The sequence below is a fragment of the Salvelinus sp. IW2-2015 genome, linkage group LG19 (assembly GCF_002910315.2).
Source record: "Salvelinus sp. IW2-2015 linkage group LG19, ASM291031v2, whole genome shotgun sequence".
Classification (NCBI taxonomy): Eukaryota; Metazoa; Chordata; class Actinopteri; order Salmoniformes; family Salmonidae; genus Salvelinus; species Salvelinus sp. IW2-2015.
In genome coordinates this window covers 3,839,654-3,866,208 of record NC_036859.1, presented here as the reverse complement: position 1 = coordinate 3,866,208, position 26,555 = coordinate 3,839,654, and the positions used below count along the sequence as shown (strand labels likewise).

Below are 26,555 nucleotides of genomic sequence, written 5' to 3'. Positions count from 1 at the left end.
AGGAGAGTTATGGAGTGCTGCATCAGAAGACCTGGCCTCCACAATCACCTGACCTCAACCCAATTGAGATGGTTTGGGATGAGTTAGACCACAGAGTGAAGGAAAAGCTGCCAACAAGTRCTCAGCATATGTGGGAACTCCTTCAAGGCTGTTGGAAAATCATTCCTCATGAACCTGGTTGAGAGAGTGCCAAGTGTGTGCAGAGCTGTCAAGGCAAAGGGTGGATACTTTGAATTATCTGAAATATGCAGTCATGTCCATAAATATTTGGACATTGACCAAATTATTATTTTAGCTGTCTACCACAGCATATTGGAGTTGAAATTAAATTATGAATAATTTGTTGGTATTTACATCCAAATCGGGTGGACTGTGTAGGAATTACAGCACTTTTTACATGTGGTCCCCTTTCTAAGGGACCAAAAGTAATTGGACAATTGGCTGCTCAGCTGTTCCATGGCCAGGTGTGTGTTATCCCCTCATTAGGTAATTTACAAGTATGCAGATAAAAGGTCTCGAGTTGATTAAGTGTGGCATTTGGAATCTGTTGCATTTAACCCTCAATATGAAGTCCAAAGAGCTGCCATTGAAGGGAGCCATCATTAGGCTGCAAACTCAAAACAAACCCATGAGAAAGATAGCAAAAACATTAGGTGTGACCAAATCACAAGGTGTATGTAAACTTCCAACTTCAACTGTATATATATATGTACAGTTGAAGTCAGAAGTTTACATACATCTTAGCCAAATACATTTAAAAACTCAGTTTTTCACAATTCCTGACATTTAATCTTATAAAAAAATTCCCTGTCTTAGGTCAGTTACGTTCACTTTATTTTAAGACTGTGAAATGTTAGAATAATAGAGAGGATTTATTTCAGCTTTTATTTCTTTCATCACATTCCCAGTGGGTCAGAAGTTTACATACACTCAATTAGTATTTGGTAGCATTGCCTTTAAATTGTTTAACTAGGGTCAAATGTTTCKGGTAGCCTTCTGCAAGCTTCCCACAATAAGTTGGGTGAATTTTGGACCATTCCTCCTGACAGGAGTCATGTTTGTAGGCCTCCTTGCTCGCACAAGCTTTTTCAGTTCTGCCCACAAATGTTCAATGGGATTGAGGTCAGGGCTTTGTGATGGCCACTCCAATACCTTGACTTGGCTCTCCTGGCTGTCTTGAGAAGTTGCTTCAATATATCCACACAATTTTCCTCCCTCATGATGCCATCTATTTTGTGAAGTGCACCAGTCCCTCTTGCAGCAAAGCACCCCCACAACATGATGCTGCCACCCCTGTGCTTCACGGTTGGGATGGTGTTCTTCAGCTTACAAGCATCCCCCTTTTTCTTCCAAACATAACGTTGGTCATTATGGCCAAACGGTTCTATTTTTGTTTCATCAGACCAGAGGACATTTCCCAAAAAAGTACGATCTTTGTCCCCATGTGCAGTTGCAAACTGTAGTCTGGCTTTTTTATGGCAGGTTTTGGAGCAGTGGCTTCTTCCTTGCTGAGCAGCCTTTCAGGTTATGTCGATATTGGACTCGTTTTACTGTAGATATAGATACTTTTGTACCTGTTTCCTCCAGCATCTTCACAGGGTCATTTGCTGTTGTTCTGGGATTGATTTGCACTTTTCGCACCAAAGTACGTTCATCTCTAGGAGACAGAACTCGTCTCCTTCCTGAGCTGTATGACGGCTGCGTGGTTCCGTGGTGTTTATACTTGCATACTATTGTTTGTACAGATGAACGTGGTACCTTCAGGCATTTGGAAATTGCTCCCAGACTTGTGGAGGTCTACAGTTCTTTTTCTGGGGTCTTGGCGGATTTCTTTAGATTTTCCCATGATGTCAAGCAAAGAGGCACTGAGTTTGAAGGAAGGCCTTGAAATCCATCCACAGGTACACTTCCAATTGACTCAAATGATGTCAATTAGCCGATCAGAAGCTTCCAAAGCCATGACATAATTTTCTGGAATTTTCCAAGCTGTTTAAAAGGCACAGTCAACTTAGTGAATGTAAACTTCTGACCCACTGGAATTGTGGTACAGCGAAATAATCTGTCTGTAAACATTTGTTGGAAAAATTACTTGTGTCATGCACAAAGTAGATGTTCTAACCGACTTGCCAAAACTATAGTTTGTTAACAAGAAATTTGTGGAGTGGTTGAAAAACGAGTTTTAATGACTCCAACCTAAGTGTATGTAAACTCCTGACTTCAACTGTATGTATATATAATATTATTTTTGCAACTGTAAAACCTTTCATCCTGTAGCTTGTTCTCTATTTTCTTTTTAAATAGTGAGCCAACATGTTTTCAGCACTTATTTCCCTGACTGATCAAAACTTGTTTTCTCATTCTCTCTCTGCAGCAGACATATAGTGAACAATATGTTTAGAACATCAATTCTCAACATCGCAGTATCGAATCGCAAAACAAATAGAATTGTGAGAATCGCAATACATATCATATCGGAACCTAAGTATTGTGATGATATCATATTGTCCTTGGCAATTCTCAGCTGTATTAAATAGCCAAGCTAAAAAGGTAGACTTAAAGTCGAACTGACAGAAAAAAAGGTAGACTTAAAGTCGAACTGACAAGTGTTTTAGCAACATGAAATAATTTTAAAATCTGTTCATATACACCCCCAGGAAGAATATCACTTTTTTTAAAACGTTTTCAGACAAGCGAGCACTTATATACGGTCATTTTCACGTTTTTATAAATTCTTTCAATGTTTGGGAAGCAATATAGATCGGGAAAGCGGCCGTGCGTTTGGGCAATCAATAGACACGGCAGTAAACAAAACCTAATAAAAAGATCTCTTGTCAAGGACCAGAGTCTATGCAGCCCATCAATGCTGCAGTTGGCCTTTATGCAAATAATCCATTGCCACACAGGCCTGCAATCATTCACTTTGAACTGCACTCTGTGTTTACAGGCAGTAGCAATAGCGCAACTTTAGATCATTCGTACGCATTTGCCAAAAGCCACAAAATACACCTTAACGGACTTCTGCAAATTTTTWAATACCACGGGAGTCCTCTTACATTTGGGAACTTTACAGCCCTATTGACGAAACAACTAGGAAAAGGTAGGCTATCGCTCCCTCAGTAATGCTCATCAACAACAAGATCAGAAACTAATGCTAGCCAGAGCTAGAATAGCTAAAATACGAGTTAACATTAGATAAACCCTCATGCCTTTTCAGCTAGTTGGTCGTCAAAATTGTACTGATAAATGATGGGGAATAGTAGCCAGCTCATGCTATTGCAGCTTGCCTGCCTATGCATGCTTGACCCAACCCACATTTTGAAATCTGAATGGGATCTTGCCTGCCCGCCCGCCCAAATGATCAATGCCAAATACATTTGATTGACAACTAGCTAAGGGTGCGTTCATAAATTGCCTCCAGTGTGTCAGTGTGCTCTGGGTTATTCGTAAATTCAGAACGTTGTCAGATTGTCTGTTTGTAAATTCAGAGTTAGATGTTACTGTAGTCCTGTGTAGCTCAGTTGGTAGAGCATGGCACTTGCAGCGCCACGGTTGTGGGTTCGATTCCCACGGGGGACTAGTATAAAAATGTATGCACTCACTACTACTGTAAGTCGCTCTGGATAAGAATGTCTGCTAAATGACGTAAATGTAAATTGCCGTTTTATTATTAGAGATTCACAACGATGCTTTGCCTGGCTACCCGCCACGCCCATGTACTTTAGTTTCTTCTCTGCAATGAGTCTGGAGTACCTCCCTTACCCTTCACCGAATGCATACACATTTGGGACCATCTGATTGGTCCAAAACCGAWGGGTTGGCCCAGAGCAAACACACAGCGGTTTGAAAATTCATCATTGGCTTTGGTACTTTGATTGGTTAGAGACGATCCAATCGCTGATGACTTTGTTTTGTACAATGCCCTTCATCACCACAAACGACTTCAATGATGGCAGTCTGACTAAAGTATGTAGGGAACAACAGAGCAGCGGAATAATTTTGTCTCATCACGCTTAAACGAAGCTAATACCTATTGTTATTATCTGAAATCTTATTTAGTTTTTTTCCTGTACATGGTCAAATAACTCAAGCATAGATTGGTAAAATAAAAATGGCACAAAAACTACAGGCCTTGAGTAACTTGCTGTTATAAGCAGTCTCACTTAAACCCTCATCCGTCGCCCAGTTTGACCTAGAGACTTGGAATCTTTGTATGTAGGTGTTTTTCCTCATGCGGAACACATTTGCCTCACTAACCCATAAGGTCCGTCAGGATAGATTTTCTTCTATCTTGGAAATGTTTTTATTAACACAAAATTCGTTATGTAGGCCCATGGTAACGCTCTTTACTTAATCTGAGAAAAGCTAAGGGATTGGTTAAGAGATGGATGAGTTATTGATAAATCAGGGAATMTGATTTTACATGTCCATTTAAAACCTTTGTAAATCCTCTCCACAATGGCCTATCAACTTGGAACTTTTTAGGGCTATCAAAGACAATACCATGATGAACAATGTTAAATTTTGCATTTATATCTTAAATAAGAAAACTGTTAACAATTCACTTTTTTGACTATGTTACACTAATGCTTCAAATAATCATAAAAAATCTTCTCATGGACTAAAAGTCAAATTCACTCCGAAATTGGTCTTTGGACTCATCACAACAGCCCCTAAAGAGTTTGAGAAACAAAAGTTTATGCGTTTAAAGATGGCCACGCTATACCAGTAGAGGCATATTAGCACATATGCWAAAAATACTTCACATCTTCTCATGAACAATAGATATAAATGGAATGTAGGTATATGTCTTAATTTAGTTTGAGAAAAGCTAAGGGATTGGTCAAAAGRTGKYWGAGTTACTGACAAATCAGATKMATGTGTCCATTTAATAAACTACTTTAAATTCACTCCACATTGACCTATCAACTTTTKAAATTGTTTTATTTAACCCTTATTTAACTAGGCAAGTCAGTGAAGAACAAATTCTTATTTACAATGACGGCCTATCCCGGCCAAATCCTCACTTAAATCCTCATATCCGTCGCCCCATTTGACCTAGAGACCTGGAACTTTGTATGGAAGTGTTTTTCCTCATGCGGAACACATTTGCCTCACTGGCCCATAAGGTCCTTCAGGATAGAAGAAAATCTATCTTAAAAATGTTTCCAAATAACACCAAATTAGATATGTAGGCCCATGGTACAGACAAATCAGATTAATGTGTCCATTTTTAATAAATCACTTTAAATTCACTTCACTCTGGCCTATCAACTTTTTAAAGTTTTATTTAACTAGAAGTCAGTTAAGAACAAATTCTTATTTACATTGACGGCGCTGCTCTRTGGGACTCCCAATCACGTCYGGTTGTGATACAGCCTGGAATYGAACCAGGGTCTGTAGTGACGCCTCTRGAATTGAGATGCAGTKCCTTAGACCGCTGTGCCACTTGSGAAACTGGTATATAAACTCAATACATTAAGTRAACACGTTAAGGGATACTTTGRGATTTTGGCAATGAGGCCCTTTATCTGCTTCCCCACAGTCAGAGTAACCCGTGGATACTATTTTTATGTCTCTGCATGCAGTTTTATGGAAGTTGCTAACTAGCATTTGCGCTAACTCTAATTAGTGTTGGCATGCGAAACTACCTCTACCTTCCTTTATACTGGACACAGAGAGACATACGAAAGGTCATCTGACTCTGGGGAAGTAGGTAAAGGGCCTCATTAACAAAGTCCCAAAGTATCCCTTTAAGAAWGATTACCCCGCTGCATTCAAAGATAATCAACCTACAGCACTAGACTAAACTTTACTGATTGMAAATAAGGAAGATAGTTCCTACATGATAGTGCTTGCTTTGTTATCCATCTGATCTTGTGTCCTTTCTGTCGTCCTGCGAACCCTGTTCATTGCTGCTTGCAGCTATATTTTTACCATTGGTTTCATTCAACTAATGGGCATTTCAATTAGACTATCGAGACTATTTTTATGTTTTACTTTGGCTAATAGTCATCATAAAAAGTAGTGGGGTAGTGTATCCTTTAATCATCTGGGCTGTTACATGATAGGCTGCATTTCAGAAGAGCCCACTCGGCTTCTCCGTCAGTTGTTTTCGGCCTGTTGTAGCCTGTTATTGTCTCTGGTTTGTTAATGGTGAAGGAATAGCTGGACTCGGTGCCGTCCCAAGCTTCATCTCCTAGCTTTGGGGTCTGGCCAGGGGGAGGCATGTCTAATATGCTATTAACTGGGAGGGGGTTAGCTTAGCTAGCATACCCAACTTTATACCTGTCATATGCTCATCTCCTAGTTGGGTGGTGCGGGGCGCACACACTTTACTACGCCATCCAGTTGTGTGTCTGATATTAAAAAAATATTGACGGATCCATCTCATAATATTCACCCTCTGCCCCATAACTCCTGCAATTGGGCTCTTTGGCATGGGTGCAGGCAGTAAAAAAGGGGGATAAAGTTAATACGTCTAATCTTTTTCTCTCTCCACTGCATCTCCATCTGGCTCTGGTCCCATCCCTGGYTGGCTCTTGTCTGTTTCCCTCACAGTAGGTAACCAGCTGGGAGCCATGGTACAYCAAAGGTAAGCCTGTAGCCAGCACCATTATACCCGCTGTATTGACAGACTGTATATAGGTATTGATTGAGAAATCTGTGCGATGATTCCCCCTCCGCCACTTCATTTTAGCTTACTATCCAACTCAAAGACATAACATTGGATCCCCAGCGAGATAGCACTGAAGTACTGACACCAGATAATGTTTTGTGCTCAGCATCACTGTTTTGTTTGAAAATATAGTAAAGTCTAAGTATTACAGATACTGAACAAAAATATAAACGCAACATGCAACAATTTCAAAGATTTTACAGATTTACAGTTCATATGAGGAAATCAGTCAATTGAAATAAATTAATCAGGACCTAATCTATGGATTTCACATGACTGGGAATACAGATATGCATATGTTAGTCACAGATACCTTAWAAAGAAATGGGCCTCAGGATCTCGTCACGGTATTTTTGTGTATTCAAATTGCCATCAATAAAATGCAATTGTGTTCGTTGTCCAGAGCTTATGCCAGCACATGCCATAACCCCACCGCCACCATGGGGCACTCTGTTCACATCGTTGACATCAGCAAACCGCTCGCCCACATGACGCCATACACGTAGTCTGTGGTTGAGGCCGGTTGGATGCAGTGCCAAATTCTATAAAACTATGTTGGAGGCGGCTTATGGTAGAGAAATTAACATAAAATTATCTGGCAACAACTCTGGAGGACATTCCTTCAGTCAGCATGCCAATTGCACGCTCCCTCAACTTGACATCTGTGGCATTTTGTTGTGTGACAACTGCACATTTTAGTGGCCTTTTATTGTCCCCAGCACAAGGTGCACCTGTGTAATGACCGTGATGTTTAATCAGAATCTAGATATGCCACACCTGTCAGGTGGATGGATTATTTTGGCAAAGGAGAAATGTTCATTAACAGGGAGGTAAGCAAATTTGTGCACATTTTAGAGAAATACGTTTTTTGTGCGTATGGAACATTTCTGGCATTTTTTATTTAACGAAACATGGGACCAGCACTTTACATGTTGCATTTATATTTTTGGTCGGTGTTCATATTGTTGAATGGAGTGATGGAATGTAATAATTTGACATCTGCTGGCTTTTTTATTTGATATATTTTGTCTCTTTTCACCCCACCCTTTTGTCATTTAGGGCTGTCATGACAGAAGACTTTAAAGTGCCTGATAGAATGGTTGGATTCAGTAAGTACATGTTATGGGAGGTATGCTATGTGGTTTGGGATGTTTTTGTCCTTGTATGCTTTATTTTTGAATTATGTTAAAGGATGTATTTGTGGTCCCTGATGGAAAAAAATGTCAGACCGAGAGTCGTGGTCTTTTGACCAATCGATTGGTGGCAATGTTAAAATGTGTAGACGCACTGCGTGCCTGTGTTGTAATAAAATCAACTAAATGTACTGAGTTTGTTATGCTTTAAGCACACTGTTTGATTAATTTTGGAGGACACGCAAATTATTTGAGGGAGCCTGAGATCAAGATAGGTTACCCGAAGAAAGAAAATAAAACATTTATATTGTATTTTCAGCTGTTTGAAGCTGGTGTACAAAACCTAAAGTAAWAGATGACAAAATGAAAGTTAAGACCTGGAAACATAGAAATAGCGCACATAAAACAGATCGACTGTTTCTTAGACTTGCTTGCAATGAGAATGACAGATCTATAACACACATTTCTATATGAATTTGGTCATGCCGCCCAAAAAGTTACACATTGCAGCTTTTATACAATCAGAAATACTATTAGACATCCCAATAATGGGCACATTTATAGACCTACATTTGCACACAGGTCACAGGTTAGGTAGCTAGGCCTACTTCTAAATGCATAATCAGGTGCGTGTCCTTACTCAGCGCTCCAAACAAAAGACAAAGAATAAATTGACAACTCGTAAACGGAATAAAATAAACTTCAACTCCTTTCTCGCGAGAGTAGCATAGGTTGTGAGCTCTGCAAACAAGGTGTCTACTCTGTGAAAATCAGAACGGTAAACAACGGTAACAATATATTGAATGCCTTAACAGAAATGACCCTAACCAAATAACGCAGTAGATAAGGAAGTATGGGAATTAATGGAACATGTAGGCTACTACTGGTGATATGTAATGAGGAATTGATACACTAACAATCAAAGGCAAACATTTCTCACAATGAATGTGAATGAAATGGCAGGAGAGAGCTCATTCTGGAGAGAGGCGTGGCTTGTGCATCTTAGCCACACTCCCCTTCTTGGACTGTGGCATCTCCCCGCGGCCTCCTCAATGGATTAGTCCACTAAGCCAGGCGCAAATCAGACTGGTGTCATGTGCCATGAAAGAAACCAATCTATTTGCGACTGCTCGACAAATAGGCTGATGGTTTAACAATATTCTATCGACCAAACAATCAACCAGTCGACTTACCGGGGTCAGCCCTGGTATTTATTTTGTCTGACACATTACCTGAACTATTTTCTCCTCTCTCATTCCACTTTTATTTCCCTCTCCTCCCATTTATTTTAGTCATAGGCAGAGGAGGAGAACAAATTACAAGAATCCAGCTGGAGTCCGGGTGTAAGATTCAAATTGCATCTGGTAAGCAGCTATCAATATGTCCCATAATGACTGACTACACACACGTCCAACCTTCACATGATATAATAACCAATATCAGATTGCTTTTAATTGAATATCTCAGCAACATATAGTGTGAGCGTCGTCAGCTATGCCAAAATGGATTATCATGACTGTTTTTGCTCAATACTGAAGGGGATCTATCTTGAAAACGTGACTCCTTTAACTGTATGCCAGCTGTTCTATACATGATGCTGACTGTAATGTCTGTTTGTCATGGTAGAGAGTGGAGGTATGATGGACAGAGCCTGCTCCCTCACTGGAACCCCTGAGAGCATTGAGTGAGTTTCTATATTGAGACGGTTGAACGTGTTATTCTATAAACTCAGTAGCAGTAAAGTACCGTGGACATYCTTTGTCATTTTGAAAATAACAATATGTTTCCGTCTTGAGTGAACCCTATTGCATTTAATGACCCCATATTATGTGGGAAGTCCCCTTATTTACGGTCTATAGATGCTCACAGTATCAACTGTAACCCTGTTGGAATTAGGTAAAAACATATATATTTTAACGGTCACTCCACAATATTACAGTTTCGACAATGCATAATACAGTTTTAAAAACCACATTGTGGACCACTCAGATAAAGTTTTGAGACACTGTAGGACAGTCATTGTAGGCAATCAGGACAATATTTCATTGGTTTCAGCGATAATACATTCCATCATCTATAATTCATTGATATGTAACCATTTGCACTCCACCAGGCAGGCCAAGAGAATGCTTGGTCAGATAGTGGAACGCTGTCGGAACGGCCCCGGGTTCCACAGCGAGGCTGAGAGCAACAGCTCAGTCCAGGAGATGCTCATCCCAGCCAGCAAAGTGGGCCTGGTCATTGGAAGGGGAGGGGACACCATTAAGCAACTGCAGGTATGTCTTCCAAGAGAAAAAAATGACAATTTTAATAGGATCTCTGTGGCTATACTCCCTCTAGCCTGGCTATTCCCAAACTGGGATACGCAATGCCGTCGGGGGTACACCAAATTCAAATGCGGTTCACATTTTCTAACAGTTAATTTAGATTTTCCAACGGGGCTATACATTTGGGTGAGGTTTTTTTCTCCCCTGAGTAGCCTTGTTTCACTGCCAAAAATAAAATTCAACTATCTAGTATTCAGCGAAATAAAGATTCAATATCAAATAGAGGTAGCCTGGTCAAATAATTAACATCCAATCACATGAACCGTTACTCTCTCGTGGGAATCCCACTAACGGTCCGTATGTAGCCAAACGTAGCTGCTGCTCATTCAGTTTGCTTGAAAATTGATAAATGGTAAAAAAAAAAAAGGTACGGCCCACGTCCATAGAGACATATACCAGCTCTAGTACTGGTAGTACTGCAACTACCAATAGTACTACACCTGCACTGTTTCACGACGCATCAGTGACATGGCAGAAGATGTTTTGAAACAATTTCTGCTTTACATACAAGCCAGTGAGTTCTATGCGTTACAGCTGGATGAGTCAACAGACGCAGCTCCTGGTATATGTCCGTTACGTTTATGGGGGGTCAATTAAGGAAGACATCCTCTTCTGCAAACCACTGGAAATCAGGACAACAGGAGAGGATATTTTTAAAGTATTGGACTAGAGGTCGACAGATTAATCGGAATGGCCGATTTAATTAGGGCCGATTTCAAGTTTTCATAACAATCGGAAATCGGTAATTTTGTACGCCGATTTTTACACCTTTATTTAACTAGGCAAGTCAGTTAAGAACACATTCTTATTTTCAATGACGGCCTAGGAACGGTGGGTTTTTACCTTGTCAGCACAGGGATTCAATCTTGCAACCTTACGGTTAACTAGTCCAACGCTCTAACCACCTGCCTCACGAGGAGCCCGCCTGTTACGAATGCAGTAAGAAGCCAAGGTAAGTTGCTAGCTAGCATTAAACTTATCTTATAAAAAACAATCAATCAATCATAATCACTAGTTATAACTACACATGGTTGATGATATTACTAGTTTATCTAGCGTGTCCTGCGTTGCATATAATCGATGCAGTGCGCATTCGTGAAAAAGGACTGTCGTTGCTCCAACATGTACCTAACCATAAACATCAATGCCTTTCTTAAAATCAATACACAGAAATATATATTTTTAAACCTGCATATTTAGCTAAAAGAAATCCAGGTTAGCAGGCAATATTAACCAGGTGAAATTGTGTCACTTCTCTTGCGTTCATTGCACGCAGAGTCAGGGTATATGCAACAGTTTGGGCCGCCTGGCTCATTGCGAACTAATTTGCCAGAATTTTTACGGAATTATGACATAGCATTGAAGGTTGTGCAAAAGCCATGACATAGAGACATAGTGGAGTGGTAATGCGCGTGCAAGCAGTTGCTCCCGACGCCACTTGGGTACACTGCAGCATGCACTGAGTGGCTCTTGCTGCCAAGGGAATGCCTGACAGATTGAAAGACATTTTGGACAGTACAGTGAAAATGGTTAACTTTGTTAAAGCAAGGCCCCTGAACTCTCGTCTATTTTCTGCATTATGAAATGATATGGTCAGCAACCATGTAACGCTTTTACAATATACAGATATATACATATGCTGGATATCAAGGGACACGTTTTTTTTTAAATTGAGAGACGCGCTTAGTTTTCTGACCATAATTTTCACTTGACTGACTGCTTGCATGATGACGAGTTTCTCACACGACTGGCCTATCTGGGCGATGTTTTTTCTTGCCTGAATGGTCTGAATCTAGGATTACAGGGACTCTGCAAGTATATTCAAAATGCTGAATAAAATTGAGGCTATGATTTAAGAAGTTTGAGCTTTTCTCTGTCTGCATTAACAAGAACAACACCCAGGTCTTTCCACAATGGTAGGATTTTTTGTGTGCAAATGAACTCAAGCTTACGAACAATGTTGAATGTGATATAGTGAAGCACTTGAGTGAGCTGGGTGCGCAGTTATGCAGGTACTTTCCCAAAATGGACGACACAACAACTGGATTTGTTATCCCTTTCATGTCCTGCCTCCAGTCCACTTACCGATATCAATGAAAATTGAATTTAATCAGAAGCCTCTGACAAATTTCTGGATAGGGCTGTCTAAGAGTATCCTGCCTTGGCAAATCGCGCTGTTAAGACACCCTTTGCAACCACTTACCTATGTGAGAGTGGATTCTCGGCCCTCACTAGCATGAAAACGAAATAATCAAATCAAATGTTATTAGTCACGTGCGCCGAATACAACAGGTGTACAGTCGTGGCCAAAAGTTTTGAGAATGACACAAATATACATTTTCACAGAGTCTGCTGCATCAGTTTTTATGATGGCAATTTGCATATACTCCAGAATGTGATGAAGAGTGATCAGGTGTATTGCAATTAATTGCAAAGTCCCTCTTTGCCATGCAAATTAACTGAATCCCCCAAAAACATTTCCACTGTCACTGTCATGCTGATTGAGTTYGAATACCAGACTGGAAGCTTCAAAAGGAGGGTGGTGCTTGGAATCATTGTTCTTCCTCTGACAACCATGGTTTACCTGCAAGGAAACACGTGCCGTCATCATTGCTTTGCACAAAAAGGGCTTCACGGGCAAGGATATTGCTGCCAGTAAGATTGTACCTAAATCAACCATTTATCGAATCATCACGAACTTCAAGGAGAGCGGTTCAATTGTTGTGAAGAATGCTTCAGGGCGCCCAAGAAAGTCTCCTAAAGTTGATTCAGCTGCGGGATCGGGGCACCACCAGTACAGAGCACCACCAGTACAGAGCTTGCTCAGGAATGGCAGCAGGCAGGTGTGAGTGCATATGCACGCACAGTGAGGCAAAGACTTTTGGAGGATGGCCTGGTGTCAAGAATGGCAGCAAAGAAGCCACTTCTCCAGGAAAACATCAGGGACAGGCTGATATTATGCAAAAGGTACAGGGATTGGAATGCTGAGGACTGGGGTAAAGTTATTTTCTCAGAGGAATCCCCTTTCCGATTGTTTGGGGCATCTGGGAAAAAAGCTTGTCCTGGGAGAAGACAAGGTGAGCGCTACCATCAGTCATGTGTCATGCCAACAGTAAAGTATCCGGAGACCATTCATGTGTGGGGTTGCTTCTCAGCCAAGGGACTGGGCTCACTCACAATTTTGCCTAAGAACACAGCCATGAATAAAAAATGGTACCAACACATCCTCCGAGAGCAACTTCTCCCAACCATCCAGGAACAGTTTGGTGACGAACAATGCCTTTTCCAGCATGATGGAGCACCTTGCCATAAGGCAAAAGTGATATCTAAGTGGCTCGGGGAACAAAAACATCAATATTTTGGGTCCATGGCCAGGAAACTCCCCAGATTTTAACCTCTACTTCATCACCCTCCCGGATCCGGGATCCTTCCTCTCAAAAAGCTGACTAGCATAGCCTAGCCTAACGGGACAGGCATATCATATAATATAATTTTCATGAAACCACAAGTCCAATACAGCAAATGAAAGATAAACATCTTGTGAATCCAGCCATCATTTCCGATTTTTTAAAAATGTTGTACAGCGGAAAACACTATGTGATTTCTATTAGCTAACCACAATAGCCAAACACACAACCGCATATTTTCACCATGTTTCCACCGCATAGGTAGCTTTCACAAAACTGACAAAATAGATTAAATTAGTCACTAACCAAAGAAAAACTTCATCAGATGACAGTCTTATAACATGTTTATACAATACATTTATGTTTTGTTCGAAAATGTGCATATTTGAGGTATAAATCATAGTTTACATTGAAGCCACCATCAAAAATAGCACCAAAGCAGCCAGAATAATTACAGAGAGCAACGTGAAATACATAAATACTCAAATGAAAGATAACATCTTGTGAATCCAGCCAATATTTCCGATTTTTTAAAAATGTTTTACAGCAAACACAATACAGAATTATATTAGCTTACCACAATAGCCAAACACACAAACGCATTTATTCACCGCAAAGGTAGCTTTCGCAAAAACCAGCAAAAGATATAAAATGAATCACAACCTTGAACAAATTCATCAGATGACAGTCTTATAACATCATGTTATACAATACAATTATGTTTTGTTCGAAAATGTGCATATTTATAGCTACAAATCCTGGTTATACATTGTGAATACGTAGCATCGATTCACCAGGATCTCCGGAGATATTTTGGACCCTCACCTAATCTGACCAAAGAACATAAGATCATAAACTTTACATAAAAATACTTGTTGTATGGCAAATGAAAGATACACTGGTTCTTAATGCAACCGCTGTGTTAGATTTTTAAAATAACTTTACCAAAACATACAGCTTGCGTTATTGTGAGACAGCGCTCACCAAAACGGCGGAGAATAGGAGTCAACATTTTACACAGAAATACGAAATAACATCATAAATGTTTTTCTTACTTTTGCTGAGCTTCCATCAGAATGTTGTACAAGGAGTCCTTGGTCCAGAATAAATCGTTGTTTGGTTTTAGAATGTCCATTTCTTCTGTCGAATTCGCGCCACAATGCTAGCCAAGGTTGCTAACATTCCCATCCTCTCTTGACGCAAAGAACGGAAAACTCCAAAAGTCCCAATAAACGTTGAATAAACTGATAAAACTCGGTTGAAAAAACCTACTTTATGATGTTATTATCATATGTATCAAATAAATCAGAGCCGGAGATATTCGCCGTGTAAACCGAACGCTTTTCAGAAGACAATGACGAGCTCCCCCGCGCGCCTTCGAAGACAAAGAAAATTCCGGACCTGTCACTCCAAAAGCTCTTGTTTTGCCTCAGATCAAGCTAGACACCCATTCCACCTTCCACTGCCTGTTGACATTTAGTGGAAGGCGTATGAAGTGCATGCATATCGATAAATAAAAGCCAGTTGAATAGGCAGGCCCTGAAACAGAGCCTCGTTTTCAGATTTTTCACTTCCTGTATGGAAGTTTGCTGCCAAATGAGTTCTGTTTTACTCACAGATATAATTCAAACAGTTTTAGAAACTTGAGTGTTTTCTATCCAATAGTAATAATAATATGCATATTGTACGATCTAGATAGAGTACGAGGCAGTTTAATTTGGGCATGATTTTTTCCAAAGTGAAAACAGCGCCCCCGTATTGACAAGAAGTTTTAATCCATTGAGAACTTGTGGGGCAATTTTCCTCAAGAGGCGGGTGGACAAACAAAAACCCACAAATTCTGACAAAGTCCAAGCATTGATTATGCAAGAATGGGCTGCCATCAGTCAGGATGTGGCCCAGAAGTTAAATGACAGCATGCCAGGGCGGATTGCAAAGGTCTTAACACTGCAAATATTCATTCTTTGCATCCATTTCATGTAATTGTCAATTAAAGCCTTTGACACGTATGAAATGCTTGTAATTATATGTCAGTATTCCATAGTAACACCTGACAATATATAAAGACACTGAAGCAGCAAACTTTGTGGAAATTAATATTTGTGTCATTCTCCGAAATATTTTGGCCACGACTGTTTAGAAGCCTCTTGGACCTAGACTTGGCGCTCCGGTACCACTTGCTGTGCGGTAGCAGAGAGATCAGTCTATGACTAGGTTGGCTGGGGTCTTTGACAATTTTTAGGGCCTTCCTCTGACACTGCCTGGTATAGAGGTCCTGGATGGCAGGAAGCTTGGCATCAGTGATGTACTGGGTCGTTCGCACTACCCTCTGTAGTGCCTTGCGGTCAGAGGCCAGGGCAGAATGGGGGTGTGCTCGGTCCTCTTTTTCCTGTAGTCCACAATAATCTCCTTTGTCTTGATCACTTTGAGGGAGAGGTTGTTGTCCTGGCACAGGATTGTTGTTTCTCCGTACGCACCCTACTTAACGTCACTCTGCGTCAGTTGTAGGGCTGTTGCAGTGACCGTATTACACCACACCGGCGGTCACGAGTTATGAAGACAGTCAAATTCCACACGACCGTTTAGTCATGGTAATTAGGCTTCTCCCAGCGCTGATGCTGCTGATGGTCATTACTAGCTTACCAAACTTGATAACTACCTGGTACTCAGCACTCTATTGTCCCTCTAACCACTCTGATGGCAATGCAAATGTAATCGAAAATCGAATCAAGCACTTCATGAGCTCATGTTGCGCAATATTTCTATAGGCTATGCAATTGCGTCAGAAAACAGAGTGATGGCCTCTTAAAAAGAGTAGGATCCCATCAACTTTCTATAGGCTAGGCCTACTATGGTTATTTCTCAACTTTCCTAATATTAAGCACAATGCTTGTCTTTACAACAGGAGTATAGCCTACCTGGCTGGCATGAAAATGAACCATGGGAAAAGCGCCCTCCATTTGCTATTTAGATGCATAGATGACATGTAATTTTCCCCTGCCGCTGTTTTGAGACGTGCATTATAATGGTCCATTTTAAATCAAAACAAATTTCACACATATTATTTAGTATATGTAAAGACGAGATCAAATCAAGAATAGTCTGATGGGTGACAGCCTATCCCTTGTTAATTATATATTATCACTTGTGAATGATGCCCAGCACAAGGCAAGAAACAAAGCCTTTTTTATTTTTTAGCTACTATTTTTAATCATAGTGGCCTAGCCCATAGGCCTATATGTTTTATTAAGATTTGTATGACAACAAAAGTGGCCAAATAACTTCTTAAAATTAAGCACATTAATCTGCTTTACAAGGGGTGTAGAGACTAAGTGGCGTACATAAGCAGCGCGTGAGTCAAGTTTGGGGAAGTACATTTTTCCAATAAAAATACATCTTTATAATAAAAGCATTACATGCATAATCGCATTTGATAATGGTATTTTCCCTCTAATGGAACATTTGCGCTTACAGCCTTCTTCCCTGTGCGCATTGCTGCGCTTATAATGGAAATAAATAAATAGCCTAATAGTTTATCAACATTTAAAGCTGTAAGTTCTGATCTGTTGCGTCAGCCATATTGCGTAAAAAAGTTTTTTTTGATGCAGGTGGTTGTATTAATTTGGGATCTATCGCATCCCACAACTGTTCCCAGACTATGTTTGGAATATTTATTTCTCTCACAGAATAGGTCAACTATTGTACGATGGTGAGTGATAGTAGATTGACACAGGCTAGTGCTTTTGCTGTTCATTAGGCCTACTCATCTTGTTGGCTGACAAAGTAAATGTGGACAGTTCTTCCAATATCTTCAATATGCACCTCGGAATTGGATAAGGACGCACACATTTGCGTGTCTGTCTTCACTTGTAGCCTGTTAGAAAAACCCGATCACGTGAGTGAGAGCCACGTGAGTGAGAGCCACGTGAGTGAGAGGTGCTTCGGAGCGTGCAGCACTCTGGGAGAAGGGCACAACGCAGCTCTCCGAGCCAAGGGCACAACGGCCACTGGCCGCAAAAGGCATGGATTTTTTTTAGGATGCGTTACGGCCACACCAAGGGATGCTGCTGTGAAATTCGAGGCATTATCAAGTGCTTGTCAAATTGTGATTTAAGAGACTAATGAAGTGTGTACAGCCTGCTCAAAAAATAAAGCAGAGCTCATGCCTTTTTGAAGTAACTTTTTTCAAATCATCATTAGTTGCATCATGCAGCCTTAAAATATATTAAAAATCAAAACTTTTAGCCCAATGTTTGTAGAACAACTAAAGTTACATTARTAACTCAAAATTAAGCATATAGGATTACCCATTTTCATTGTTAACCGCTCAACACAGAATATCTGCATGTGCTCACTCCTTGAAATCRTTTGGAGAAAATATTTATATTATTCAGCTTTGTTCAATTGCATTCTTCATACTATAAAATAATTCTAAGCAAGAATTCTAAGCATATCTTATCTGCTAAATTAAATAGTGTAGCCCACAGTATTTGGCATAGCCAGATCAGGACCTAACATAAGGACAAGTCAGAGTATGCTGTTCTGTTTTCTGAAATAGACTACATTTTCTTCATATGTTCCTTTAGACCTGTCTAAAAACAAATATGTATTTATTAGACTTTTTAAAATGTAGATGTTCCAAAGGTCTGCATCGATGGCTTTTGGCTATGTGTGGAAGCCAGGAGATGCTAAATGTGTTTATGTTAATGGTCAGTTACCGCGAGACTGACAGTTATTTGTTTGACAATCACCGGCTGTCCAAATTTTGTGACCGCCACAGCCCTAGTCAGTGGTAGTCACTAATATTTCTGAGGGAGCAACTTTTGTGAAACTACCTTACTGGGCAAGCCACCATACCAATTGGAGAAGAGGGTTGGGGAGGTCACACAGTCAAATTGCTTCATATAATCTAAACGGATGATTTGGCTATCAAAGCAATATTTCTCAAGTTCACATTTTAGATTGACATTTTTACATGGAGTTCATATTGGCTACCCTAAGAAGGGGGTTTGATTCATTCTGTCAGATCTTAAAGCAGCAGCCTATAGTCAGGGCTCTAGACTAATATTTTCAAGTTCCAAACCCTATTAAAATAGAAAATGTTTTTACCATCTCTGCAACAGAAGGGCCTCACTATTTTGCAAAATGCAATGCATTCCTGTCTAGTCATTTGAACTCTCGAACATAGATTTTTCTGAAGATAGTATAACATGGACCATCAACTCGATTGATTGTCTATTTTAGGATATTTGGTGGTATCTGAAATAAAATAAAAAATTAAAATTGCTGGACTTATTGCCATTTTATCTCAAATCTTATAAATAGCAGAGCAAAATTTCAGTCTGAAGGTAGTATGCATTGAAGTGATTGAAAGGTATTTGAAAGTTCAGGAAAACACCAGGCATAATGATTAAGCAATCTTTGTGTATGATCTATAAGAGTATCAATTCATTTCATTCTGTGTGGATTTGTCACCCTCTGTTCTTATGAGCCTTGTATGGCTTTTGAGGGAAACAGAAGACATGGGTGTGAGTCTTAGCTTTCAGGAATGGGCTCTACTACATGTTTACCGTTTGTGTGTTTGTGTGTGTGTGTGTCAGGAGAGAATGGGAGTGAAGATGATGATGATCCAGGACGGCCCCATGCCCACCGGGGCGGACAAACCCCTGAGAATCACTGGGGATCCCTACAAGGTCCAGGTGAGGCGAGAGGCCAGACTAACGTTACACAAGGCAACTACTGTCAGACTGCTGCATCACGGGGAGCATCGACTGCCATGGTGCGCAWACACACACCGTCACGTGAATATCACTTTCTTCTCCCCACAGCAAGCTCGGGAGTTTGTGATCGAGATCATCCGCGACAAAGACCAGGGAGACTTCCGCAGCAGCCGCAACGACTTTGCGTCAAGATTAGGCGGAAGTACTTTGGATGTAAGAATGTAATGTGCATGCACCGGATGTCCAGTGAATTTCGCGTCCCGTGACATTTTAAACGCACCCTTGATGTTTGAGCTCACGTGCTTCTGACCTTTTCCCTCCCTATAGGTAGCTGTGCCCAGGTTTGCAGTGGGGATCATCATCGGCAGGAGTGGCGAGATGATCAAGAAGATCCAGGCTGATTCTGGAGTGAGGATCCAATTCAAACCGGGTGCGTGCGAAACGTTTCTTTTTACGTATTGCGTGTCATATGGAGGAGGGTTTCTCTTCATTGTAGCGATGTAATTATATCAGGCCGAATGCAATTGTCCCTGTTTCTTATCATACCATAACCAAGTATGTATGTGGAAAGGGGACTTTGATTCTTTGTGTGTGCCGTATCTGGGGTGTATTCAGAATGACAAAACGATGTGATCAATTCTACGGAAACTGAACGACGAGTTGATAAGCTTTGATTATGGTATCCCAGAAGGTGATTAGCGTATAGTGTGCTGCACAAGTTTTGAGATGTAAAATGGTCACACTCATATTTATCAGGCCACACCTCACCTCACCCACCAGTTTTTGTGGACCCCMGGAAGAGTWGCTGCTGCATGTGCAGTAGCTAATGGGGATCCTAATAAACTAAACCCACCAAACGGAAGCAAATGTACATCAAAGGCTGTTGAAGAGTGGCGTGCACCGTTTTGGGTAAACGTGTCGTTCAGTACAAACCGTCATGCAACGTAGCAAACGTTGAATCGAACTGAACGCACTCCTACTTTCAGTCACCACTGTTGGCTTAGTGCGTACTCTACTTCCTCCTCCCACCAACAGATGATGGCATCAGCCCAGAGCGCATCGCCCAAGTGATGGGGCAACCAGACAGGTGTCAGCATGCTGTCCATCTCATCAACGAGCTCATCCAAACAGCACAGGTACACACATGCATGCACACACACACACACCCAGAACAAACAAATACCTCTCAAGTAAACACTCAGAGCAAAGAACACACGCACACTGCACAGAACACACACATTCCATACAAGTAGAGTGTACACACAAACACACCACCGCAAGCAAACACACACTTGGCACAGAACACACACCAAGCAAGCACACATACCATTCGTGATCCTTGTTTTCCAGTCAATTTATTTTTCCACATGCTGCGTCTTGACCTATGTTTGCCTCCCAAATTACGAACTATTCCCTACATAGTGCACTACTTTTGACATGCGACCATAAGGCTCAGGTCAAAAGTAGTGCACCATGTAGGGAATAGTGTGCCATTTTGGACTCGTACCRTGTTGCTTGTTTTCTGGCGTGTATCGCTCAGGTGGCCAATACAAAACAATTACCATTTAGATCTGYAAATAAGTACTGCAACTCATAGTCAAATACAGCTAACAGATTAGTCCTACGTTTGGCTCTTTGTAAGTGCAGACCACCTCAAGCAAAAGAACACGTTTGCAATTAACAGGATTGATAAGATACATTATCGAATATATTCAAATATTTTACCWGTGATATATCACAAGGACATTGTAAAAGAATTCCACTCCATGCTTGGGTTAAGCTCCCGGGGTATAATACCTGGTGAGTGTCTCCTTGCTGTATGTAAGAAGTTTGAAGATAATGAATTGTATGTTTTATCATTATGAATCACTCATTAACTTTTATATTSTCATTGTATTTATTGTCTGTAATTGTCTTGAAATGTCCATTGTCTTCGCTYGATGACATGTTTTAATGTATGAACAGAGCTGCAAAGAAGATTTCCCCATGGGGATAATAAAGTTATCTTCTGTGTGATTGGAGCAGGAGCGCGATGGCTTTGGGGGCTCTGGAGGACCAAGAGGAAGGGGACGAGGCCGCGGGGACTGGGGCATGGGCTCACCAGGGGGACTGCAGGAGGTCACCTACACAATACCCGCTGACAAGTGTGGTCTGGTGATCGGCAAAGGTACTGCAACTCAGTCCCTCAGTGTTCAAAGCAGGCTAGGGCAGCGTAGAACCTCGGAGCTGTCTGAAGTTCCCTTAAAACTGTATCGAACCATTATAGAAAATATGGATTGAGTATTTACACAACTTTTCTCATCTTTTAGCCAGATGCTGTAATTATGGCATGTGTTATTAGCAGATGTAGGCCTAAGCAATATTTATGTTTGTCTGAAGCCTACACAAATGTATTGGGTTTCTGTTGCGTTTAAAGGCCCAGTGCAGTCAAAAACTTTTGGTAAGAGCTGTTTGAATGGACCGCCTGAAGTTTCTGCCTGTTTTGGTGGGATGGAGTTTTGGCCTGCCTGGTGACATCACCAGGTGGTAAATGAGGTAATAGAGCAATCAGAAAGAGTTCCAAACCTCTCTGCCAATAACAGCTTGTTTTCCCCTCCCAACTCAGACCACTCCCAGACCACTTTCGCAACGTGCGTCAATCCCATAGGAAGTCTATGCCAGAAGCAGCTGGGTGGCCAGTCTCCCCCTCTCCCCACCGCCTCCTGCACTCACGTGTATATGGCTTTTAAAAGTGACATTCGGTGCCTATGTAAAGTGCCTAATGAGAGGGATAATGCTCATTTAATAAAGTTAGATCAAAGTTGTATCAATGTCTTCAAGATCACATAATGATAGTGTTCTACTTGACAACCAAATATAATAGCATAGTATAATGTTACTGTAAGACAAAAACACCACCACATTTCTCTCTACTGCCCCCGTAGTCCTAGAACTATTTTCCTGAAGTAGTTTTAAGCATGTTATTGCTTCAACCTTGTGAAAGTGACAAACTGACACTTTTTCCCCCCCATTTTTGTCAAAAACAACTAGTTCGAAGGAATGCCCTTTGATTTGACAGCCTGCACATGTTCATTTCGGCGAGAGACAACCATTAGACCCGATGACTTGTTTCTACGCAATGAGCTTAGCTAGCCAACGTCGCCAAGACATCGCCCTCAAGTGTGATCGGGGATATCTATTGGAGAAGCAGCTTTAGCCTTTCTTAATACTGTACTGTCTTTGCTATTATTTTGTGGTTAGAGCCTTAGCTAAGGTTTCATTACGACAAAGGTAGGTAACTACAGCGTTTAGTCAACTAAGCGAGAACACTTTCTTGCCCGCACGTGATTTGATCTCTGGAATGGTAGTAGGTGCGAGCGCATTGACGAGCAAGAAAACACATTCCGAGTTGCGACCGTTCAGTGCGCGTTGCTGCGTGGATGGAAACAGACATGGCAGAGAGAGCTGTTCCGCAAATAACGTCCTTCACAGAAAGTTATTTGACTGTTTAAGATTAATAGGTCTATGTTAATTAATCAGTTCTTGATCTATACTCAAATCAAATGKATTTATATAGCCCTTCGTACATCAGCTGATATCTCAAAGTGCTGTACAGAAACCCAGCCTAAAACCCCAAACAGCAAGCAATGCAGGTGTAGAAGCACGGTGGCTAGGAAAAACTCCCTAGAAAGGCCAAAACCTAGGAAGAAACCTAGAGAGGARCCAGGCTATGAGGGGTGGCCAGTCCTCTTCTGGCTGTGCCGGGTGGAGATTATAACAGAACATGGCCAAGATGTTCAAATCTTCATAAATGACCAGCATGGTCAAATAATMATCAGGAGTAAATGTCAGTTGGCTTTTCATAGCCGATCATTAAGAGTATCTCTACCGCTCCTGCGGTCTCTAGAGAGTTGAAAACAGCAGGTCTGGGACAGGTAGCACGTCCGGTGAACAGGTCAGGGTTCCATAGCCGCAGGCAGAACAGTTGAAACTGGAGCAGCAGCACGCAGGTGGACTGGGGACAGCAAGGAGTCATCATGTCAGGTCGTCCTGAGGCATGGTCCTAGGGCTCAGGTCCTCCGAGAGAGAGAAAGAAAGAGAGAATTAGAGAGAGCATACTTAAATTCACACAGGACACCGGATAAGACAGAAGTACTCCAGATATAACAAACTGACCCTAGCCCCCCGACACATAAACTAATGCAGCATAAATACTGGAGGCTGAGACAGGAGGGGTCAGGAGACACTGTGGCCCCATCTGATGAAACCCCCGGACAGGGCCAAACAGGAAGGATATAACCCCACCCACTTTGCCAAGGCACAGCTCCCACACCACTAGAGGGATATCTTCAACCACCAACTTACCATCCGGAGACAAGGCCGAGTATAGCCCACAAAGATCTCCGCCACGGCACAACTCAAGGGGGGGCGCCAACCCAGACAGGAAGATCACGTTAGTGACTCAACCCACTCAAGTGACGCACTCCTCCTAGGGACAGCATGAAAGAGCACCAGTAAGCCAGTGACTCAGCCCCAATAATAGGGTTAGAGGCAGAGAATCCCAGTGGAGAGAGGGGAACCGGCCAGGCAGAGGCAGCAAGGGCGGTTCGTTGCTCCAGWGCCTTTCCGTTCACCTTCACACTCCTGGGCCAGACTACACTCAATCAAATGACCTACTGAAGAGATGAGTCTTCAGTAAAGACTTAAAAGTTGAGACCGAGTCTGCGTCTCTCACATGGGTAGGCAGACCATTCCATAAAAATTTWGATCTATAGGAGAATGCCCTGCCTCCAGCTGTTTGCTTAGAAATTCTARGGACAATTAGGAGGCTTGYGTCTTGTGACCGTAGCGTACGTGTAGGTATGTACGGCAGGACCAAATCGGAAAGATAGGTAGGAGCAAGCCCATGTAATGCTTTGTAGGTTAGCAGTAAAATCTTGAAATCAGCCCTTGCCTTAACAGGAAGCTAGTGTAGGGAGACTAGCACTGGAGTAATATGATCAAAATATTTTGGTTCTAGTCAGGATTCTAGAAGCCGTATTTAGCACTAACTGAAGTTAATTTAGTGCTTTATCCGGGTAGCCGGAAAGTAGAGCATTGCAGTAGTCTAACCTAGAAGTAACAAAAGCATGGATTAATTTTTCTGCATCGTTTTTGGACATAAAATGTCAGATTTTTGCAATGTTACGTAGATGGAAMAAAGCTGTCCTTGAAACAGTCTTGATATGTTCGTCAAAAGAGAGATCAGGGTCCAGAGTAACGCCGAGGTCCTTCAGTTTTATTTGAGACGACTTTACAACCATCAAGATTAATTGTCAGATTTAACAGAAGATCTCTTTGTTTCTTGGGACCTAGAACAAGCATCTCTGTTTTGTCCTAGTTTAAAAGTAGAMCGTTTTCAGCCATCCACTAACTTATGTCTAAAACTCCGGCTCACGCCTTAGTCTGCTTGGTCTATAGAGTGGTAGCCATTTCAACGTGGGGACCCCGTCCCTGCGTTATCTTGMCTAAATCTATATTTTGTCACGAGTCCTTTTATTAACTCTGTGGAAAGCGGCGTTCCATGACGTTTGGGTATAATGTCTGTGCTCACGGGGGAATGGCCACTGACTGGATGAACTTTACATGAAAWAAACATTTTCTYATTTAGAWGACTAACATCACATTTCATCTTCTCACACACTCCTTGACCAAGGGCCTTCTCACACGATTGCTCAGTTTGGCCGGGCAGCCAGCTCAAGGAAGAGTCTTGGTGGTTCCAAACTTCTTCCATTTCAGWATGATGGAGGCCACTGTGTTCTTGGGGACCTTCAATGCTGCAGAAATACTGTTAGTTACTGTTAGTGTTTTTTTTATTATGCCAATGTAAATATTTCTGGGGCATGACGTTGTGGTCAGTAGTTGAGGGGTTGTGGTCAGTAGTAGATTAATCCAGATCAGTCTACATGTTGTATTGTTTGAATGGCATTTCTATCTTACACGTAAGTGGAGTAGCATACAACTAATAATAATAATTATTTTGCGTGGTCAGTGGTTGTGGTCAGAAATTGTGTGGTTGTGGTCAGTAGTTTAGGTCAGTAGTTCAGTAGTTGTGTTTTCAGTTGTTGTCAGCAGTTGTGCGGTTGTGGTCAGCAGTTGTGTGGTTCAGGTCAGTAATTGTGGTCACTCTTAACCCTCGTCATCATTTTTTCCCTCTGCGTCAGAGTATCCATAGCAACGGTTCCGTTTGAGCTGATCAATGATGACACAGAGCCGTTGGTAGACAAACCGCTGTAATTATTGGTAGAAGCTGTTCCTAATTCTCTCTATCCAATCAGAGGGGTACAGCACACCCTCCTCTTTAGAGACAGGAAAACTAGCCAGTTGAGTTATTTAGAGCATGGAGAATGATCCTGAGAAGGAGAACGAAGCTAGTGAGCTTAGAAATCTTATTCATTTCCGTCTTCCAGACCGGGAAAGCATTCAAAATCTAAGCGCTAGCTGTTTGGTCTGAAACACATCGACTAATCATGGGAATTTGAAGATCTTTGAAGACATTGTCTCCTGCGAGTCAAGCGTTGCTAGACAACAGTAGCCTTGGCAACACTGTTCCCTTATGGCTAAAGCAAGTGTGAGAATCATGCTGACATACAGTAGGTTTATGCTTTAATGTTAACTAAATACTGCACTCTGACCCACAAAAYGTATTTTCTAGATTCATGATAGTGTTAGACAAAGCAAAGAAAGTGAACTTGAAATTGTGCTGTAGTTTTATTGGAATTTACAGCTGTTGGTAAAAAATGAATATGCCAGCTTCTGACATGACTTACTGCTGTTAGAAAGAGAACAGTTGATGGGTTTAAAATGTCTCGATCTACAAATTGGTAGACACTATTCCTAATCCGTTTTCGGATTTGACGAGCAGAAAATTCGGTGACGATTTCATACCCTCTGTTTTCGTCTGACTTGTTGGGGGAGTGGTCAAAACGGCAGTTGTTTGGAAAAAGTTTGAAAATGTGTTAACGCAGTTACTAAAACAGCTGTATTGTTAGATCCGTAGCAGATATTTTGGATCGGCAAACAGATTTGAATAGCAGAGGAGTAGTGAGAGATGTCATACTCTCTAACTTGTTGGTTGAGTGGACAAAACCGCAGTTGTTTGCAAAAAAAGTTACAGAAAATGTTGTTGATTCAGTTACTAAAACAGCTGTAACTATTTATCAGAATATAGATTTTCTTGTTCAAACAGCAGATTTGAGTAGCAGACGACAGTGTAAACACAAACKTTYTGTCTAAGTTGTTGCAAAGTGGTCAAAGCAGCTGATTTGTGTCAA

At 41.4% G+C, this 26,555-nt stretch overlaps 1 protein-coding gene across 3 annotated transcripts in view; it reads left to right on the top strand.

The window, feature by feature from the left end:
• The window catches only part of LOC111979026 (far upstream element-binding protein 3), a 58,069-nt gene that overhangs the window by 6,348 nt on the left and 25,166 nt on the right, over positions 1–26,555 (top strand). For all 3 annotated transcript variants that reach the window (XM_024009309.3, XM_024009308.2, XM_024009310.3), the window contains exons 3-12: positions 6,559–6,592; positions 7,736–7,785; positions 9,102–9,173; positions 9,436–9,493; positions 9,923–10,085; positions 19,144–19,242; positions 19,372–19,476; positions 19,591–19,693; positions 20,299–20,399; positions 21,289–21,430. In XM_024009309.3, coding sequence (XP_023865077.1) covers positions 6,559–6,592; positions 7,736–7,785; positions 9,102–9,173; positions 9,436–9,493; positions 9,923–10,085; positions 19,144–19,242; positions 19,372–19,476; positions 19,591–19,693; positions 20,299–20,399; positions 21,289–21,430 — 927 coding nt within the window. The remainder of the gene's footprint in view (positions 1–6,558; positions 6,593–7,735; positions 7,786–9,101; positions 9,174–9,435; positions 9,494–9,922; positions 10,086–19,143; positions 19,243–19,371; positions 19,477–19,590; positions 19,694–20,298; positions 20,400–21,288; positions 21,431–26,555) is intronic.